General features: G+C 49.0%; 1 protein-coding gene across 4 annotated transcripts in view; it reads left to right on the top strand.

The window, feature by feature from the left end:
- The window catches only part of LOC110070855 (H-2 class I histocompatibility antigen, Q10 alpha chain-like), a 53,498-nt gene that overhangs the window by 18,379 nt on the left and 13,110 nt on the right, over window positions 1–22,009 (top strand). For all 4 annotated transcript variants that reach the window (XM_078387905.1, XM_078387906.1, XM_078387907.1 and 1 more), the window contains exons 2-3: window positions 656–931; window positions 20,408–20,686. In XM_078387905.1, coding sequence (XP_078244031.1) covers window positions 656–931; window positions 20,408–20,686 — 555 coding nt within the window. The remainder of the gene's footprint in view (window positions 1–655; window positions 932–20,407; window positions 20,687–22,009) is intronic.

Here is a 22,009-nt window from a genome sequence, read left to right as displayed (position 1 = left end):
CCAGTCCCAGGTATACATATATGCACTAATAACCCCATCATCCCACGTAAATCAGAAAGATACAGCCATCATCCCACTGGAAACGCATAGAGACCAGTCCCAGGTATACATATATGCACTAATAACCCCATCATCCCACGTAAATCAGAAAGATACAGCCATCATCCCACTGGAAACGCATAGAGACCAGTCCCAGGTATACATATATGCACTAATAACCCCATCATCCCACCTAAATCAGAAAGATAAGATAGTGACATCTAGGGGCTTGGAGGTGAACTGCAGGCAATCATCCCGATCATCCCTTTCAGTGATCATCCGTTTAGTACATCCCAAAAAAAATCACTTCTGTTCGACTTTGGAGCGACTCCCCCTCCCCGAAGTGGTGTCGTTGTAGTATCAGATAAGTATTAGATAGCTGAGGTTTTAACCAAAAACCTAAGTATCTCTTAAATATTGGTGCAATATATTTGCTTTTAGCCAAAATCCACGCAAACCAACATTTATAGGCATATTTTACAATGTTTTTGTGATCTGCCTTGTACGCATGAGACTTTGATAGGATGCTTCTGAGCACAGGAATGTGGGGGTGGGGGGTAGCATCATCTTCTAGAAGACCCTCCTAATTCTGCTCCTTCCCTGTTTCCCTTTCCAGGCTCCTCCTCACACTCCCTGCAGTATTTCTACACTGCTGTGTCTGAACCCGATCAGGGGCTGCCGCAGTTCATCACAGTGGGGTACGTGGATGGCCAGCTCTTCATCCAGTATGACAGTGTCACAAGAAGGGTGCAGCCTCGGGCGCCCTGGATTAAGAAGGTGGAGGAATTTGACCCCCAGTATTGGGACAGGAACACTCAGACATTCCGGAACAACGAGGAGGTGTACAGAGTGAGCCTGCAGAATGTAAGACGTTACTACAACCAGAGTGGAGGTGAGTGGAAGGCAGGAGGGGGGAGCAGTTCTCCTCCCGGGTTGATGTTGGGAGAAGGAATGAAATGGAAGGAAGGCCCACCCAGGGCAGACACCCCTTTTCCCTCCGGTTGGCTCGACATTGATTGGGGGAGGGAAGAGGAACAGGGCAGAGAAGCCCCACTCCGGAGAAAAGAAAGAGGGCAGTCAAAGTGGAGTCAAAACGACAGCAATGGTAACCGAAGGGAAAGCAACAGGAGGGCTGAGCTGCTCCTCTCCGGATGGCAAGGAGGGGAGGAAAGCAGACGGGCCATTCAGGGACAGGCAGCCTGTTGGGAAATCAGGTGGGAAGCCTCTAAAGTGGAACGTTTTCTAATTTTGGGGGTGGCAGGGGGTCACGGGGAGAGCAAAGACAGGCGTCCTTGGATCCAGCTGTGGATTTTCATTCACTTCCCTTTTTGGACAATACAGGTTTACCTCAAAAACATGCATTGGAGGTGAATTTGTATTGTTAGTGGTACTTTGAAAGCAAATGTAACAACCAGATAAGAATTATGACTCAACAACTGTGTCACCATGTATAAAATATTAACTGTTTGAAGGGAGTGGAGAAAGATGCTGGCAGCTGCTCCTTCTCTTTAAAGCAGTGGTCCCCAACGTTTTTAATCCCAGGGACCGGTTTTGTTGAAGACCATTCTTCCAAGGACCGGGGGGCACCGCCGCCGCGGTCCATGAATGGGGGGGGGCATTAAAAATTAACCTTTTTAATGCCAGGGCCGCGGACCAAGGGTTGGAGACCTCTGCTCTAGAACTATTACAGCTATCATTAGCACTCAACCGTATTACAGAGCAATTCTAAACATGTTTTACTCAGAAGTCTCAATAAGATTAAGCAGTTTACTCCCTACAGGTTTATATGCTTCTAGAAGTCAGTCTCATTATTTTCAGTGGGACTTACTCCTATCTAAATTTACATGAGGTTGCACCTTAGTAAATCTGCACTGGTTGATAAGAAAGTTGAAGCACATGAATTCACAACTTCTTTATTTTCATTTCTTTTTATGCCTTGCTAAAAACTGTTAGCTAGTTGAAAACTAGCTCTCCTAAATTCTGCCTCAGTTTCCCCCTTTACTTAACTAAAGGCTAATAGGTGACCTACTGTTTTTACATTTGATCATGACAAAAATTTAAATCACTTAAATTGCTAGTGAGGACAACAGAGAAACAAGTCTTCATTAAAAAGGTATGATTTCACTTAACAAGATAAAGTGCATGCTGTTTTCTAGGGAAATACTCTCTGAACAGAGCAAGCTCTTACAAGTTAAAACCTGTATATCAACTGTATGTCCAACACTGCAGAACCATGCCCAAACAACAAAATGAGTACAGTACAAGGCCTCATCGTAAGAAAGTGGTCTCCTGCATAAAGTATTTGTCCCTCAGTCCCAAATGCAAGGCCTCTCAATTATGGCTTATCCTTATTCACAGAATGGTATATCAATTGGAAGAAGCTTTATGTCTCCCTCAGTAATTTCTGGACATTGATTCCCTGTGTGGTGTAGTGATAAAGTAATGGATCAGGACTCTGAAGAACAGGGTTTGAAGCCCCTCTCAGTCGTGGAAATTCACTGGGGGCATGGGACTGGTTAAACACTCTTTAAATATTTCATTTCCTTGAAAGCCCTATGAAAGTTGTTATAAATTGTTTCTGTCTTATTATAAGCAACAACAGTGATTCCTGCCTAATTCCTTTGTATATAACATCACACAAAGTGGGCAAAAATGTGCCTCCAAAACAATTTACTTGGAAAACTATTGAATTGTATTAGAAGTGAGAAAGTGCTTGCCACAGTTTTGCCCTGGAGCAGACATAATATACTAATAAGAACTCCTCCTGGAACAACTTTTACTCTTCTTTCTATCAAGCAGTGTCACATTTCCTTATCCACATACTTGCCAGAAATACACGGTTTAAAATGTAACTTTCCAAAATACAACAGAAATTACTACACACAATGAATCTACAAAAGTGCCTGTTTTCATCCACATGACCAAGGGATGAGAAACAGAGCATTACGGAAATATCACACACGAAGGTAATTAATTGAGGAAAGGTGTTTGTGCAAACTGTGCATTGTCAACAGTGTGCTTGTATGGCCTATGTCTAAGCTGCCAACATACTCATACAAAAATCACAATGCCATTTTTGGTTTTTAAAAAGTGGGGGGGGGGAGAGAAACAAGGATTAATCCTAGGCTTCCAAACTTTAAACTGAGAGAGATGATACGGGGGCACACACCAAGACCTGTTTAACAAATCTCTGGAGGTTTTCCAAATGGAAATGGTAAGATCTGATTATTATTTTTTTAAAAATATCTTGGACTTTTCCCCAAAGTCTGCTGAACAGAGAAACTTTTCCCCTAAGGAGGAGGTCTCCCCAAATGAAGGCAAACTGAAACTTCACTGTCCTTCTTCTGAGGAAAAGGCAACAAGGCAATGAATCCGAGGTGGGGGGGAGACAGGAGAACAAGCTTGTCCCTCCGCTCTCCCCTGCCGAGCACTGCGGGCTATATGGGTGGGAGAAATTACAGTTTTGGTCTGGGGGCGACAGACAATGCGAAGGGTTAGGGGGTGGGGAAAGGGAGTCGTGTGTCCCCTCCTCACCTTCCCACAAAACAGGGGTGGGCAGTGTAACTGAGACTAACCTCCTTCCTCTTCCAAAGAAAAGACGCTTCAGGGCCGGGGTGGAACTGCTTGGTAGCTTATTTACTCTGTGCTCCGTCCGGGGAAGGGTGTGTGGTCTTGCCGGGTGTCTCCAATTGAGGCTCTGGTTTGGTTTCGGGGGTGAAGGTGACAGGGCAGCAGGCAAGCAGGGAAGGAGGCGTTTCGGGCGGGCTAGCTTGCCTGGCTGGTTGCCTGCCTCAGAAATCTGTGGCGCACCGAGAGGAGCTAGCTGGGAACCGACCAAGAGCAATGGGAAACTTTGTGCGAAGGAGGGAGGAGCAGAAACTTGGAGAGGGAGAGAAAGAAGGAGGGAGGGAGGGAGGGAGGGAGAGAAGGAGCCCGCCCTTCTGGTGGATGGACAGCCTCCTCCTCCTCTGCCACCACCACCACCACTATCATTGCTAGGGCAGGACCCAGCGGCTGGAGGCAGAGCCTGGCGAGGAGGCCATTTGAATTTCCCGGGCTCCTGCCTTCAGCCGCTGGGTCCATCCATGCTGCTGGCTTTCCAGCCGGGCGCTACCCAACAGAGAGGCCATTACAGGGAACAAAGCCCTGCCCAAAAAGCCACCGCCCCCCACCCGAGGACAGCTGCGCTCGGGACGAGATCGGAGGATCCCACCCGCAGTGCCGGCCTTCTGCAGGGGGATGCCTGGGGATGGGCGCCCATGTAATTGAGCGGGGCTGGTGCACATGTGCAAGGCTGTCACACATCTTTCCCCCGCAAAACCCAGCCGTGCACGTGAGAGCGGGCCAGGGCGCCCTGGGTCGGCGCCCCTCAGTTGCCAAAATTAACCTTTGGCTGCAGTCCCCACCCGCCTCTTCCTCCTCCTGCTGCTCCCGGGCGCAGCCCTGCAAGGGCCCGGATGGCGGAGGAACCATCTGAGGGTCGAGGGGGGCTCCTCCCTGCCCGGACGGGCTGCAGCTCACCAGCGGCAGACCCGAAGCCCAGCCCTGCCGCCACCGCCAGTAGCACCAGTGGTGGCGAGCGGGAGCCGTGCAGGAGCTGTATCCACCGGGCCTCCATCGCTTCACTGCGCTGGGGCCGGGGCACCGCCAGGGCAGCCGGAGGCTTGATTGACCTTTGTGGGGAAAGGGCTTGGCACCAGTCTTGCTGCCTCACTTGGCTGTTGCTTGCTTGCTTTGCCTGCCTGGCTTGGGCTCGGTAAACACGCCATGGGGGCAGGAGCAGCTCCGCCTCTGCCGCCCGCCCGCCTGCCTGCGTCCTCTGGCTCCTCCCGCATTCAACTCTAAGGTGCCCACCGTGTCCTAAGCCGGGCTCCCGGGGCCTCCCTCTCACCCGCCGTGCCGCCCCACCCAGGGGAGCACTGGAAGAGATACGGACAGAGTGGACAAAACACTAGTGGAGTGCGAAGTCGTCAGCGGCAAGACAGGAAGGGAGTGTGCATGTGCTCACGCCCAGCGAAGTCCCAGCGTGGTTCAGTGTTCAAAGGCTGGTATCACACCCGGAGGCCCTTAATGTCCAGGTCCAATGGCTATTCATTGTGCAGGGGTGGGGCGGGAGGTCTGTCTCCACGGCCCGGTCCAGCTCAGGCCACGGACCGGCACCGGGCCGCGGACCGGGGGTTGGGGACCTCTGCTTTAAAGCAGGCGCTGGGCGTGCAGGGTCTGGATTCAGAGGCGTCAAAACCACACACACACACACACACACACACACACACACACACACACACACACACACACACACACACACACACACACACACACACACACACACACTGTTGTGTTGAAGAGACAGACATCTTAGAACAACCCGAAGCAGACTGGCTTTTAGAGTTGTGGAGGGTGGGGAGTAGCAAATCCATGTTTTAAAAAAGAAGTGTGCTGGAGACATGAAAAAAGAAAAACATGAAACGTGAGAGTAGGGTTGTCGTATCTCAGTAGACAAGCACAAAATGGATGCCTGGCAGGAGAACCAGCTGTCAGGCGGGGGGGGGGAGACATGTGCCTGAGGCTTAACATGTCTCGTCTGTCCCTCCATTCCTCATCAAGAGGCACCTGCTGTTAATAATTCTGCCTTCACTGACGTATTCATGTCAAAATAGATGCCTCTTCTTTTTTTGGCCTCCTCCCATCCAGCTCAGACCTTTCTTCGGCCAAGTGCTGGGAGGAGGCTCCCCACTCTGCTGAACTTGCTAGCAGAAAGTTGTTGTTTTTCTTGTCGGGGCTTCGTCCAGAGCACAGATCCTGCCGATGGAAGGAGAATCATGTTGAGAATTTGTTAATGTATTCTCAGGATAGTAGCAGAGTTAGGAGATACCAGGTTGCAAAGACATTATAACACCGAGAGAGTAAGATACCATCTTAGTCTATTAACATATGTACAGAGACAATAGACATTCTTCTGGCAGTATAACATAATATGATAAAACACATAGCAGAAACTGCCCCGGGGGGGGCAGTTTAAAGTGCGTGTGGATGCACAGACCAGACTACCCAGTCCATCCCCATATATCCAGGAGCAAATACTTTTTCCATGTTTGGACCCCAATACTGGGACGATCTGTTCAAATTTGCAACAGCCACCAATGCCAGACCCACTCAGGGCAACTCCAGAACAACCGGGGAAAACATCGCAATGTGAATGAGCCCCAAAAGAAGGGAAAAGACAGGTCTTCACAAGTGATGCAGGTTTCCACTTGAGTCGGGACTAGAAATTTAAATGCTTGCTGGTGTTGTCCTTGCAGAAAAATGCAAGGAATTGCAAGATGATTCTTCTCCCTAGTGTGGATGGCAAGGCATGTTGTGGTCCTTCCAGTAAAGATTTCACACCATTATGTGTGTGAGAAACTACCCATAACTGTAGTGCAAGACTGCCCATTTCTTGGCACGGTTCATAAAAGAGGGATATTCTCTCTTGATGCTTAGAATCATGTGCCAGGATACAGAGCCCATGTAGGAGACTAAGCGGAATCTTCAATCTACAACATTTCACAGCATGGAGACAAACACCGTTGGGGAAGGGCCGTGGTGTCACTACCCCTTGTCATGTGGCACATATACGGAGGAGGGGCCTGCGAGAAGAAAGGGCAGCCATTCCCTTGTCGTTCCTATAAAGAACGGGGACTGCCTTGTTTGGCCTACTGGGCTCCCTGTGTGATGGGATAGGATTAGTTTTCCTGGACATCTTGTGCTGCCTTGATTCATGGTGGCATCTTTGTCAACCACCAGGCAGTGGGAGCACCGTATTGCAGGGGTCCGTCTCTCTCCTGTAGATTTGTGTCTAGGAAGGTGGAGCTGAAAGACAATCGTTGGACACGATGGCCTTTGGGATACAGCCTTCTGTGGCATTCTGTCTCAGTCCCCATGTTATTTATGTATGAAGCCAGTGGGGTAGCAAGTTCTGAGCTTTGGAGTCAGCAGTTGTTTGCTTGCCACCAAACACAAAGGAAGCCTTCAGTACCGTTCAACTCCTGAATGAGACTGAACAAGCTGAAACACTACCCTGACAAGTTGGAGTAGTGGCCAATCGTACAAAATCTGGTTCGGAGATTTAGATTCAGTTTATTTCTATTTTTTGACTCTGTGCCGTGTCTGAGTTCTCAGAAGGCAGAGGTGGGAGGGAGTGCTTTTCTGTAGCTTCATTTAATGCATTGACTTTGACCTTTGCTAATTCCACTGGATTTGGCTAAATCATTGATGCCGTAGTTGTAGTCTCCTTGACTACTGCAGTATTTTCTACATGGGGCTGACCTTGAAGTGTGTCTTGGAGTTTCAGTTGATACAGAACGTGATCGCTTAGCTACTAACTGAGCATGATGTCAACGTGATGTTACTTTAATAACAATAAGCCTGCACTGGTTGCTGGTGGCTACCTGGGCCCAATTCAAGGCAATGATTTTAATTTTTCCTTTATTTTTCCATGGTGCTTGTTTGTTTCTGTGAATGCAGGTTTCAGTTGGACCAAGGTGGTGAGCGCCCCCACATTGAGATAGGGGCGCAGCTGGGCTATCCGCCAGAGGTGGAAAAAGGCGGTGCAGACCACCGACGCCACCTGACACTCCATGGTCCAGATGGATCCCCAGACTGTGGACCCCGCTCTTAGCGGCAAGGGCCTATAATTGCCAATTTTGTCCACCGCCAAATTCAGTTTCTTTCTTATGGGCCAAATGAGTGTCTCCTTGAGGGCAGGAGGAACCCTGCCTTCAAGGAAAGACCCATTTATTATTGCTGTGGCCCATTCTGTTGTTATCGGCCTGGCTGCTTTGATTAGCCAGGCCGGGCAAGGGTCAAGGGTGGAGGTGGTGGCTCGACAGTGGTCAAGCACCTTGGCCACAGTGTCAGGCGTTACAGGCTGAAAGGTGTCAAAAGTTACCGGGCAAGATGGAGCGCTGGACATCTCAGCTCGACTCACTGTGTTCAAAAAAGGAGAGAGGTCCTGGCGGATGGCCTCCACTTTAGATTTTAAAAATGCTGCAAACTGGTCAGGTGAGATAGTAGGGGGAAGCCTGTCATCCAGATCAGTTCCGGATAGGTCGTGAACTATACAGAATAATTCGCCTGCTGGTTGGAAGCTTCGCTTATCTGGTTAGCGAAGTATGTACAGTGGTACCTCGCACAACGATTGCTTCATACAACGATGAATTCACACAACGATGGGTTTTTTTGAGGAATTTCCCCATCGTTTAACGATGTTCTCTATGGGGGAATTTCACTTAACGATGTCCCTTTTTGCTCATTTAAAAGTGTCCTAAAATGTTTGAAACCTGTTTTAAATGCTTGGATTCCATAGTGCACCTTGTGAAACATGTGCAAACTTAATTTGGTTTTGTTCTGAGTCTTCATTAATTTTTGATGATTTTTTTATTTTCCCCATTTAAATCAATTGAATGGACAGTTCAATTCATTTAAATAGGGAAAACAAAAAATCACCAAATATTAAGGACGACTCAGAACAACACCAAATTAAGTTTGCATAGGGTTCAGGAGGTGGGCTAACGATTGCAAGCATTTAAAACCTGTTCCAAACATTGCAAGACACTTAAAAATGAGCGAAAAGGGACATCGGAAAAGACTTCAAAAGCACTGAAGCCGGCTTCAGTGCTTTTGAAGCTCTTCCGTTTTCGCTCATTTTTAAGGGTCTTACAATGTTTGGAACAGGTTTTAAATGCTTGCAATCGTTAGCCCACCTCCTGAACCCTATGCAAACTTAATTTGGTGTTGTTCTGAGTCGTCCTTAATTTTTGGTGATTTTTTGAATTTTCTCTCAATGGAATGCATTGGACGGAAAGTTCAATACATTCCAATGAGAGAAAATTCAAAAAATCACTAAAAATTAAGGACGACTCTGAACAACATCAAATTAAGTTTGCATAGGTTTCAGGAGGTGGACTAACGATTGCAATCATTTAAAACAGTGTCCAAACATTGTAAGACACTTTTACAGGAGCGAAAAAGGACTTTGCAAAGGCATTGAAATGTATTGAGTCAGCTTCAATACATTCCAATATAGGAAACATTGTTTCACTCAACGATATTTCCTATGGGGATTTTCACTGAACGATGGCAATCTGTTCCAATTGGAACGGATTAACCAGTTTTCAATTCATTCCTGTGGGAAATGGTGTTTCACAGAACGATGTTTCACACAACGTTGATTTTTTTGGAACCAATTAACATCGTTGTGTGAGGCACCAGTGTACGAGCGGCAGCCTTTACCTTAGCCAGGTAAAGGTTAGTAGCGACCTTGACAGCTATCTAATTGTAATCCGTCAGGTCTTTCCTCCACTTGTGCTCTAGCCGTCTCCTAAACCGCTTCAGCACCCAGAGGTCCTGGTTAAACCAGGGCGCTGGGCGGATTCTGCGTTGGAGAGGGCGTTTAGGTGCGATCATGTCTATAGCCCTGGAGGCGGCGGAGATCCAGCCGTCAACCAGAGCTTCGACAGGAGCGCCAGCCAGGTCAGCCATAACACCTCTCATGGCATCCTGGAATCCAACAGGATCCAGTAGCCTTCAAGGGCGGACCATAGCAATAGGTCCCTGCTCCCTGCGAGGGGGGAGAGCCATTGAGAGGTTACATTTTACCAGATGGTGATCTGACCATGACAAGGGGACTGACACAAGGTCAGTCACCACCAGACCACACTCGCACCAATTGGTGGAAAAAAACAGGTCCAGTGTATGGCCACCCACGTGGGTGGGGCCGATGACATGTTGGGACATGTTCAAGGAAGCCATGGTTTCCAAGAACTCAAGAGCTGGCTCTGTTCTGAGTTTTGTGTTAATAGCTCTGGCCATCTCCGCATTCCCGTGATCCACCAAGACCTTGACAGGATCATCTCCTGTTAAGGTTTTTATTGAATGCCTCCAATCTTGGAGCACTTACCTTTGGAAGTTGGAGGCATTCAAGAGAAACTCAGATCATCACCTGGCAGATCTCCTTTGACTGTATTCCTGCCTTGAGCAAGGGGTTGGACTGGATGGCCCTGTAGGCCCCTTCCAACTTCACTTTTTTATGATTCCATCTCTCAAAACAGCAGGAGACTCCTGAAGACCCATCAGGAAATCCTCTGGACCCATCCGTCTCCTAGGGTGGATGATTTCAATTGGCCCTCCACCTGTGCAGAGGCTCAGAGTTCCCAAAAGCCTAAACCTTACCAGGTAGTGATCTGTCCAAGACAGTGGAACTCCTGAGCAGAGACGGGGACTCTCAAGTCGTGACTCGCTCTTGAGTCCGACTTAAGTCACACGGACGAGTTGGGTATTTTTTACTCTGGGTATTTTTTTGTTGTGGCGGACTTGAATCCCACTCGTGACTCGGACCCATTTTTTTGAGACCCTGTGGGGGCCCCTTCTGATCTGCTCCTGCCACCACCGCAACCCTCAGAGACAGCTTCCCTTCCAGCAGCCAGCTTCCCCCCCCCAGCAATGCACTCGCTGCCCAGCTGACAGAGGGAGGTTCCAGCTCCAGGAAGGGAAGTCTACGTGCATGTGCTGACTCAGCTTCCCTTCCAGGCCCACTGTGTGCGCATGCGCCTCCCTTTTGGGGGGGCAGAGCCATGGAAATGTGGACCAGAGTGTTACATACAGCACTGATGTTACCTGTCTGTCATGGGTTTGGAGGGAAAGTTCCATCCTATGGGGAGTGGAAGGCGGGACATCAGGAGGTGGGGCTGTACTGTATATATATGTGGAGTTTGTGTGGAGAAGTTGGGAGAAGCTGAGGGAGAGCTGGAGAACAGCTGAGAGAAGAAGCTTGAGTGGGAGTCTGTGTGTCAGACAGGGTACTACTGTGTGTCAGTCAGTACCAACCTGATAGGTTCAGGTGTCTGTAGGGTTAGCCAGAACTGATAGGTTCAGGGTCTGTGCTTTATGTAGAGTGTTCTGTGTGAACCAAACCGTGTGTATGTATGAGGGAGACTAAGCCACGTTACTATATCTTATTCACTTGATCCTTTTATTTTTCCCTGTGTGTTATTTAATAAACCTTGTTCGTTTATTTGTTAAAAATCCATCCCTGGTCTGTGTGACTTCTTACAGGGAATGGTTGGTGGCAGCTTAGTTAACGTGTGGCAGATCCCAGTAGGTCTGGGTTTGTCACATTGATTGGTGTCCAGCGTGTGGGATACGACTGGTCCAGTTGTCCAGTGGTCCAGCAAAGCCTTGGCAAGTGTGCCCAGAGCAAGGGGGGTCTAGTCAGGGACAATCTGAGAGCGCGTAGGTAATCTTCTAGGTGTGCCTCACGGGGGGGTGCACTAGTAGAAGAACGTGTAACCTCAGATTGGGGGCTAGATTAGGGAGCTCTGAGGCAACCTGGTTTTGGCGGGAAAAAAGCTGAGGCAAAACTGTAAAGTAACAGTGATTTAGCCTGCCTGCTGCGAGGCCTAGCAGAGGGGGGTAGACTCTAGCTCGCAACTGTTGCAAGTTAGTGCTGAAGGACAGCAGCAATCTATAGGAAAGCTGGTTCTGAGGCAAAAAGAAAAAAAAAGTGGTCGCTTTATTTTGAGGCTTGACTTTTGAAAGCAGCCTGTTCTGGGGGGGGGGATTATGCCCTTGACTCGAAGCCAAATGGCAGAAATGGGTGAAGTGAAAGACCCCCAGGTAGACCAAGGTTCTGAGGAGGAATTTGGCTCAGTGCAGGAGGAGAGCATGGGAGAACTGACCTCAGAACTTAGAAAAATGCTCCTAGCCCAACAGCATGAATTTAGGATGAAACAATTGGAAAGGGAGGCCAGAGAAAGAGCTGAAATCCGTCAGGCAGAGGCAGATGCCAAGAAAAGGGGAATGGCCATGAGGATAAAAGAGATGGAACTGAAACACCAAATTAGAATGGTACAATTGGAATTGGATTTCCTAAATAAGTTTATTAACAATTTATCAGTTGAAGAAATGTCAAAGAAAGAAAAGTATGAGGCTCAGGTCAGACAAAGTGAGCAAGATCTTGAAAAATATAATCAGCAAAAAGACATTAAATTAAAAGAAATCAGAGATAAGACTGAAGAAAAAGTAAAAGAGATAAAAGCTAGGGCTGAGGAAGAACTTTTACAGATCAGGGCTGAGTTTGAGGCTAAGCAAAAGGAGCTGGATTTGAGAATAAAAGAGAAGGAATTGCAGCTAGAAAAGAAACCAAAAGAAGGCACACAGGTTAAGGCACAACATCAAAACCTGAATTATTCTGAAGAAAACATGAGGGAAACATGGGACCCTAAGTACTCCAAAGGGTTAGTTCAGAGCCCGCCAAAAATGGGTGGCCATTGTGTTGATAAAACTTCTGGGCAGAGCCAGTCCAGGAACCAGATTTTGGAGGGAAAACCAAAACCAGATGAGAAAGACTCCAAGTACAGCAGAAAATGTTATTTCTGTCAGGGAAAGGGCCATCTAATCTCAGAGTGTGAGAAATTAAAGCAGCTAAAAGGAAATGTGCCTCATGATTTGAGTGGAACCAAGCCAAAAGCTGTGTTCTGTGTCCAGAAAGAGCAAAGCTCCTTGTCACTGAGGGAGCCTGTTGCCATGGCTACTCAATCTGGAACAGTTACATCTGCTGATCAGGCTGAGGAAAATGGTCCTCTTGTAGAGGTCAGGCGCTGCTTGCTGGTGAGAACAGATTCTCAGTTGTTTGAAACCGCAGGGGTGGACGTAGGAATACTTGACCATCAGTATAGGGGGCTAAGGGATACTTGTTCCCAGGTGACCCTGTGCCATCCAGATATTATTCCTAGGGAGTATATCATCCCAAATGAGAGCATGAAGGTGGCAGGGATTGAGGGACAGGTAATCTCGCTGCCAGTAGCTGAGGTACCTGTGAACTTTCAAGGCTGGAGGGGAGTTTGGCGGCTAGCGATTTCATCGACTCTGCCAGCAGCCGTGCTCGTGGGAAATGACCTGGCTGAACATGTGAAACGGGTGCTAGTGATTACACGCTCACAAGCTACCACGGGGACAGTTCAGGGGGGTACTGATGAGCCCGAGACGGAAGCAGAGGGGAGTTCCGAAGCTGTGGTGGAAACTTTAACCACAGACAGCCGATTTGGCCAAGAGCAAAAGGCAGACGCCACTCTCCAAAAGTGTTTTGAACAGGTGACAGACGCCCAGCTAACACCTGAAACCCCAGTGAGATTTTGTGAGAAAAAGGGGATTTTATATAGAGAGACCCTGAGGAATATCTCAAAAGGGGGAGATGGGATCAGAAGTCAGCTGGTGGTACCTGAAAAGTATCGCCCCATGATCTTAAAAAGGGGGCACTCTGACATGTTTGCTGCGCACTTAGGGGTGAACAAAACACAGCAGAGAATCACACAGAATTTTTACTGGCCTGACATAGGGAAGCAGATCAGGGAGTTCTGTAAACAATGTGATGTGTGTCAAAGGCAGGGGAATAGCCGCGACAGGACCAAAGCAAAGTTGTGCCCTTTGCCTGTGATTGACACTCCGTTCAAATGCATAGGGGTGGATATTGTGGGACCTTTGCCCAAGGCCAGAAAGAGGGGGAACAGGTTCATTCTCACCATTGTGGACCATGCCACGAGGTACCCTGAAGCCATACCCTTGACTAACATTGAAACTAACACAGTGGCAGATGCCTTGGTGGGGTATATGTCCAGGATGGGATTTGCCTCAGAAATAATCACAGATTTGGGAGCATCATTTACATCGAAGCTCATGAAACGCTTATGGCAAATCTGTGGAATTAAGCACAAGGAAACCACTGCCTATCACCCTGAAAGTAATGGGTTAACTGAGAAGTTCAATGGGACTCTAATGTGTATGATTAGGGCTTACTTGGCAGAGAATCCAAACAATTGGGACCAGAAGCTGCAATCCCTTTTGTTTGCTTATCGATCAGTGCCACAAGCCAGTACCGGGTTCAGTCCGTTTGAACTTTTATTTGGGAGAAGGGTGAAAGGGCCCCTTGATTTGATCAAGCAAGATTGGGAGCAGATCACCCAGGATGACCCACAAGATGTTGTGACATATATAGACTCTTTAAGGAAAGACCTAAAGAGAAACCTAGAGCTAGCAGCAGAGACCCTGCAAGCTCAAAAGGTCAGAAAGAAAGTTTGGGATGACCAGGAAGCCAGGGAGAGGCACTTTGACCCAGGGGAGGAGGTGCTTTGGCCTAGGCTCTGCAAAGAGAACAAACTGCAGCTGGGTAGCCCAGAAATAAAATACTTGGGTCACATGGTAGGGGGAGGAGTGATAAAACCCCTGGAGGCCAAAATAGAAGCAGTTCGTGATTGGCCCAGACCCAACACCAAGAAAAAAGTCAAATCATTTCTTGGGTTGGTGGGCTACTACAGAAAGTTCATCCCGAGGTTTAGCGAGATTGCGGCTCCGCTGACCGATCTGACGAGGAAGAAGACTGATGACCGCATCCCGTGGACCAGCGACTGTGAGGAGGCGTTCCAGAGGTTGAAGCAGGCGCTAATCAACTATCCAGTGCTGCGTGCTCCAGACTTCGACCGGGAGTTCATCATCTACACCGATGCGTCTAACAGCGGGGTAGGAGCAGTTCTTTGCCAGGAGGATGAGAATGGTGACCAGCATCCAGTGTCCTACCTGAGTAGGAAACTCCAGAAAGGTGAGAGACATTTGGCAACCGTGGAGAAGGAGTGTCTGGCAATAGTCTACGCGATCCAGAAGGCCAAGCCTTACATCTGGGGAAGACATTTTGTTCTGTGCACTGACCATTCACCACTGCAATGGTTAAAGACAATGAAAACCCACAATAGCAAACTTATGAGGTGGGCTTTAAACTTGCAAGACTATGACTTTGAAGTGAAGGTGGTCAGAGGGTCAGTGAACTGTGTTGCTGACGCCTTGTCAAGAAGACCTGAAGATTGAAGACGGCGAAAGAAACATGGACTATGTATATCTTTTGATGACAAAAAGTTAAATGTACCTGTTTATTAAACATGATTGGTTTGTATGAATAAAGGTAAATTGATGTATTGTAAATGGTAAATGTTTCACTTAGAGTGTAAGTATAAGTAAGTATGATATTGTATGTATAACTGTTTTGGTGTGTTTTATCCAGGTTGTTTTTTGGTGAAAAGCACTTTTAGCTTTCCCCCTACAAAACAACTTATAAAGAGGGGAGGTGTTACATACAGCACTGATGTTACCTGTCTGTCATGGGTTTGGAGGGAAAGTTCCATCCTATGGGGAGTGGAAGGCGGGACATCAGGAGGTGGGGCTGTACTGTATATATATGTGGAGTTTGTGTGGAGAAGTTGGGAGAAGCTGAGGGAGAGCTGGAGAAGAGCTGAGAGAAGAAGCTTGAGTGGGAGTCTGTGTGTCAGACAGGGTACTACTGTGTGTCAGTCAGTACCAACCTGATAGGTTCAGGTGTCTGTAGGGTTAGCCAGAACTGATAGGTTCAGGGTCTGTGCTTTATGTAGAGTGTTCTGTGTGAACCAAACCGTGTGTATGTATGAGGGAGACTAAGCCACGTTACTATATCTTATTCACTTGATCCTTTTATTTTTCCCTGTGTGTTATTTAATAAACCTTGTTCGTTTATTTGTTAAAAATCCATCCCTGGTCTGTGTGACTTCTTACAGGGAATGGTTGGTGGCAGCTTAGTTAACGTGTGGCAGATCCCAGTAGGTCTGGGTTTGTCACACAGAGGACTTGCCAACATTCCTGCTCCGAGATTTCCTCTGTCCCCAGGTCACCTCCGTCCTGCCCAGCTCAAGAGTGTGCCCTGCAATGGGTGGGACCGGATGTCGGTTGTGACAGCCCCATAGCTGCCCCATAGACCTGAACCTCTGAGCGATTCCTGGTGGACTGATAGCCGCAGGGACATTGAAGTCCCCGAGCAGAACAAGCTGAGGCAACGGCAGCACCACAGACCAGCCCCCTCAGGCCAGGAGACTGTGGGGCAAGGGGTGGGGTCCGTCCTGGGTGGGAGGTCCTCTCATGGAGACAGCCAGCTTTCTGTGGGACCAGACTCTCCCTGGATGCTTGCAACTCCTCATCCCCCCAAGTCTGTCGTGCTGCTCAGAGAAGCCAGGCGGGCAAAGCTGAGAGAGAGAGAAAAACTCCCCCCCCCGGCCAGTCTGTGATGCCAGCCAGGCCAGGAGGCCCCTCCAGGAATCCGATTCCGGTTGTCGGCTGTCTTGCTTTTGGCTAACCCAGCAGGAGCAATGGCACCGTCCACCTGGGATGCTTTCCCTGAAGGCGATCCAGGTTGTCCGTGTTCCTTGCACTCCCTCAGCGGAAAGGCGTTCCCTTAGCCATTGGCGGCCTGAGAGGGTTTTTTTAAAAATTAATTCAACATACAAAAAACAAAAAGTAGAAAAAGCAAAAAGGGAATAATAAAATATAAAACTAGACTAAACTCTCTACTAAACTAAACCCTCCCCCCTTTGGAGTCAGAGACCACAGAGGGGTTTTTTTAATGAATTGTTGTGCTCTATTCTTTTAAAATGTGCTTTCAGGATTGATTTGGTGGCCCATTTTTAAATTAACGCGTGTTTCATTCTTTTGAAAATATTTATATGCTTATTTTTAACTTTTAAATATTCTCCTAATTGTAAACTGCCTTGGGTCCTTTTAACGAGAAAGGCAGGGTAAAAATATTTTAAATAAACAGTTACTCGGCAAATGTGTGCATGAATAACCCCTTGTCCACAGGATAAGTATCCGCAGATTTCCATATCCACGCTCTGTAAGTATTAAAAATATGAAAAGAAAACCCCCCAAAATACACCTTGTGGATTATAAAGTTACCAGAACTAAACACTAGAGGGAACCAGAGACCATGGAATGTATAGCATTTGCTACCATGTTTCTCCAAAAATAAATATAATTAATTTTCGTTCCAAAAACACATTAGGGCTTATTTTCAGGGGATGTTTTATTTTTCCATGTACAACCCGCCTATCTGGTCAAATAAGACCAGATAGGCGGGATAGAAATCAAATAAATAAATAATATAAATAAACCATCTACATTTGTTCAAATACAGGGTACGAGAAGTATATTTGCATGATACCATTACTATACCTGACAACATACGGGAGGACCATGCATTTGCTATTATAATACTGTACGGATACGCGGGGGTGGTGCTGTTCCTACTGTATACAGAAATGCAATGAAGGGGAGGTAGATTTTAAAAAGCTCTCCTGTTTTAAAAAGGGTGGGCGAGGAGATGGCCCTGAGGGTCTTTGCCCAGCCAACAGAAAAACAATCACAACACGATTTATTCCATTTTATTTAGTTAGTTTTTTAAATTTTCATTTACTTGTGACTTGGGGATGTATTGTCATAATTTGCAGTTTTGAATCCATCCATCACTTTGCCTTGTGTGGAGAGGACTGTGTAAAAGTTCTTGGGGGGGGGAATCTGGGGGTCTGTAGCGGGATACCGATGATTCCTGCTCCAGAAATGTTCTGACTTGGAGTTTGCTTTCAGCTCTTTTAAGAGGAGAAGATAGAAAGGAGAGAATCAGCGGCTCAATTAGGACAGAGGTGGGCAAAGGGGAGGGTAGTGGGCTGTTTTTTGCCCCTCCAGAGCCCCAAGGTCCCCTGTCTGAGGGGGTCCATTTTAAAATAAATCCATCTGACCCTGAACAGTTTCCCCTGCATTCCCTCTGCCAGGTTTCCACCCTGGCACCCCAAGTCCCCCAAAAGTAACCTTTTTAAAAAGACAATCACTAGAGGCCATTAGAAGCCCTTTTTCTCATTAAAATGCAGTTTTAAAAGAAAAATATTTTTCAGGATTGGAAGTGTAGAAGTGGGAGCCGCCCTCTGGGTCTGGGGGTGGGTTGTTTGCAATCTTCAGGACATCTGGATGTTTCCCACGTGTGGATCAGGAGAAGCGAGCGGGAAGCCACGGAACCCATTATGTCCACTTGAAAAGGAAGTGGCCTTGTGGGCCGGTGGAACTCATGGGCACAGGATACTAAGAAAGCAGCAGTAGCATCCCCTACCAAGCACTCTTGGAAGAGGGGGGGCTAGAGAAATTCCTTATGAGGAGGGAGCCTGTGATTTCTGCTAGATTTGCTGTGAGACAGAAAAAATGTGAGGGTGTGAGAGAGGCCTCCAGGCAAATAAGAGCAACAGGCAAAAAAGGGAGGCCTTCCATCCTCTGTGCCATTTTGGCCGACCCTTGTCGCTCTAGACTACGAACGTGGAGCATGACTAGATTTCTTTCACAAGTTGGCTGGCCCAGGAGATGGTTCCCATGGATGCGTCCAGAGCGGAGCCACATCTAATTGAGAGGATAATAGACATGAAATCCAAATTCCAGAGTGGTGGCTTCTGGAGCGATTCCTTTGGAGAATAAATGCCACTGAAATTGCTGCATTGCCCACACGTGGTTTGTTTCTGGCACACCAGTGATGACTGGTGTGGGGAGAGAGCTTCTGTGTTGGGCCTTTGGGAAGGCTTGTCGGAGGACAAGATATTGGGTGAAGGCAGCCATTCTGATGCGAACAGGAAGCCATTTTGGAGTTGGGCAAAATCCCACTTGGGTTTGTCTTATCTGTGGAAGGGCATAGAATTAGAAGGGGGCAGATCTTGTGGCTGGAGGTCTTTGGGTGTTTACCAGTCAGTGGGGGCTCAGTTGCAAAACCAGGGGGAGACCCTGTGGGGAGTGTGGGGACCCCGAAAGAGTCTCTCCTCCAAAGACGAGCCACTCTGGAAAAGCCGAGTTCTGAAACCCTGTCAGTTCGTGCAGTCAAGCCATTGCGTCGTCACTGAGGATTGGGTGAGATGCCTCCTCACCTGTCTGATCCATTGATTCAAATGGGTCTCTAGTTGTGAGTTCCCTCACTGGAATGTCTGATGGGAACAAGGTGTTTGGAAACAATTCAGTAAAACAACTTAGCAGAGTTAAATGTATTTGCCTGCCACAGAGACTGGCAAAACATTAGGAGGAACAACCTTCAGAACACGGCGAAAGAACCCGAAAAACCCACAACAACCATTAGCAGACTGTCTGCTTCAATGCAATTCAGCCGGAGAGCTCCCTGTTCTCCAGAACCTCCCCCCCCAGTTTCCCTCTTTCTGCCCCATTTCTTCTCCTTCAGTTTGCAGAGGGGGTGAATCCTGGCCGTCCTAATTGGGATTGACAGGAGGGTCAAGTGGATGTAGAGGCAGGATCCTTGGGGAGGATTTGTTGGTTTGGGAGAGAGGGGGTCCCTTTGGTGCTGGATGGGGGGAGCGAAGGAGAATGCGGAGGGGATTTGTAGCCTTTGTGTCTTATTCGGAAGAAACGTGTTTCTGGTTGATCTAAGTCAGTTGATGAGACATAACGTGTCGTGTGTTGCCTCTTTCGGGTTCCCCGCAGGGGCTCCGTCCTCTGGTGCCGGATGCTTCCAAGAACAAGTGTGGTTCTTCCTTTTGTAGAAAAATACCCCGTTTGGGCTCTTTTTGTGGGGTGCAAGAGGAGATGGGTGGTGTGGGGCAGTGGGGGAGGGGCTCCTCATCTCCCTCGAGGCTCCCCGACCTGCCTCTGTGAGTCCTATCCCAGGTTTTCACTCCCTGCCATTGGCTGTCTGTGGGGGGGGGACTGAGCCAAGATGGGTAGGAAGGAGGGCTTTTCCAATATGCCCAGGATAGACTGGGGGGGCTGCCTAGGTGGCAGGGAGGGAGGGAGGACCGCAAGTGCCAGCCCTGGTGGGGTGGGGTGCTGTGAGCAGGGGGCTTGTGGCTTGGAGGAATGGGGAAGTTCAACCCCCCCCCCAGATTTAGGGGGCTGCTTTGGGCAGAGCGAAGGGTGAGTACATGAGGGACCTGGTGGTGGGGAAATGGGGGGCAGAGCAAGTCCCCCTTTGCCCTTCCAGACCGTGGGGGAGGAGGTGCCTGGGGTGGAGAGGCGGGGGGGACATCCATGGGGGGGCTGGGCCTGGGTTGAGGGGGAATTTCTTGCTGAATCCCCTTCTGGGTGGGTGGCTGTGTGGAGGGGGCCCAAGGGGGTCCTCTGTGGGGAAGGTGTGGGGCTCTGTCCCCATCCAGGCGGCCAAGAGAACTCCTCAGGGGTCGTGTCGGGATGTTGCCTGACTCTTGGGCCGGGGGGTCGTATTTGAGGCGAAGGGCAAGGTGGGCGTGTTTGAAACGAAGCGATGCATGAAAGAGGAAGGAGGGCCTTTCCACCCCTGGAGTGTCTCCCCCCCAAGTCACCCCCAAGTGCTCAGATGGTCTCTTGGGGGGGCTGGCCTTGCCGGAGGGAAATCTTTCCACTCACACCCCTTTGGAGGGGCTTTACGTTTGTTGGGGGGGTTGTGGGGGAAGTCCCCCTTTCTCACCCCTTGGGGTCTGCGACTCTCTCGTGTCTCTCTCACACACACATCCTGTGTGTCTGTTTTCAGGGTTTCACTCCCTGCAGTGGATGTACGGTTGTGAACTGAAGGAGGACGGGAGCCCAGGAGGAGGGTATGACCAGGACGCCTACGACGGGAGGGACTACCTCAGCTTCGACAAGGAGACCCTCACCTGGACGGCTGCTGATTCCAAGGCCCAGATCACCAAGGAGAAGTGGGAGAAGGATCCGGCCCTTGCCCAGAGATACAAGGCCTACCTGGAGGGGATTTGCATCGAGTGGCTGCAGAGATACCTGGACTATGGGAAGGAGAGTCTGCTCAGGAGAGGTGAGGGAACGGGGGAGGGAGGGAGGGAAAATTTGGGTGTGTGTGAGAGAGAATGCGGGTCCTTGTGAGAGAGGGACGTTCCTTCCCTTTGACAGACAGGTGGAGAACCCCCCCCAATTAGTTCCTGGGGAAGTAATTTCTGGCTGCCAGACAAGGCCGTGGGGTCTTTGGACCAAACTGACTTCAAACCCTCACGTATGTCTGTCTGTCTGTCTGTCTGAGATACGCTTTCAGGTACATTTCCAGATTTCTGTCCTGATAATCTGCAGAAGTCAAAACCTGACAGACATGACTTGGCATGGGGGCGGACAGCGGGGGTCCCTCTTCAGTCCAGGGCGTGTGTTTTGTTGCTGTTGTTATTGTCTGACACTTATTGACTTGCTTCTCTATTTTCCTTGGGATCAAGAATAAAGCGTTTTTTGGGGGGGGGGCTTCTCCTGGCACAGCCCTCCCTCCCATCTGGGGGGGGAGATAGTGTAAGGCTTTGGGATGGGCAGCCGTCTCTACCCTTCGACAGATGTGGGGAGACCCTCCCAATTAGTTCCTGGGGAGATTCCCCCCCCCCCAATTATTCAGAAAAGGCCGTGGGAGCCTGGGACCAAACCGCCTTCGAACGGGTGTGTGTCCGTGTCTCTGTTGTTTGTGTTGAGATGCAGTTTAGGCTACATTCCCATGTTTCTGACCTGAAAATCTGCAGAAGTAAAACCAAACAGATTTCGCTTAAGGCCGGGGTGTGGGTGTCCCTCCTCAGCCCACAGTGTGTGTTCTGCTGTTGATGTGTCACACTTATTTCCTTGCCTATTTATTTTCATCGGGACCAGCAGCCCAGCATTTCCTGCCCCCTCTCCTCCTGTCTTCTTCCCAAGGAGGTGGCTTTGGGGGGGGGGACGGAGGGGGTGAGCAGGCCTGATCCTTCCCCCTCCAAACAAAAAACCCTCCCCTGCCTTTTCCGGTCAGTCCTTGATTTCCCTTTGCCTCTCAGGAAAGCCCAGCCTTCTTCCTCCCTCTTCCTCTTCCTCCCTTCACCTCCCCTGGGATTTCCTCCCCACCCCACCAAAAAAACAACAAAACAGCCCCCCTCCCATCCTTTCTGGTGGCCCAGGGGCACGCCTGGTCCTTCCCCTTCCTGCCTCAGAGCACTTGAGAGAGGATGATGGCAGACGGTTGTGGGGTTGAGGAGGGCAAAGGTGGGGCCGCCCTGAGTTTCCCAGGGAAAGAAAGAGGAAACCCACCCAGCCCCCCCCCCCCGATTCCCTGGAGGTTCTTCTTTCCTTTGGGATCCAGGGCTGGGCTGGATGGTTTAATGGGAGAGGTTTAAATAGT

Source organism: Pogona vitticeps, chromosome 2 (genome assembly GCF_051106095.1).
Source record: "Pogona vitticeps strain Pit_001003342236 chromosome 2, PviZW2.1, whole genome shotgun sequence".
Lineage (NCBI taxonomy): Eukaryota > Metazoa > Chordata > Lepidosauria > Squamata > Agamidae > Pogona > Pogona vitticeps.
The sequence above is the reverse complement of the archived record's forward strand: the minus strand, read 5'-3'. Positions and strand labels throughout refer to the sequence as shown.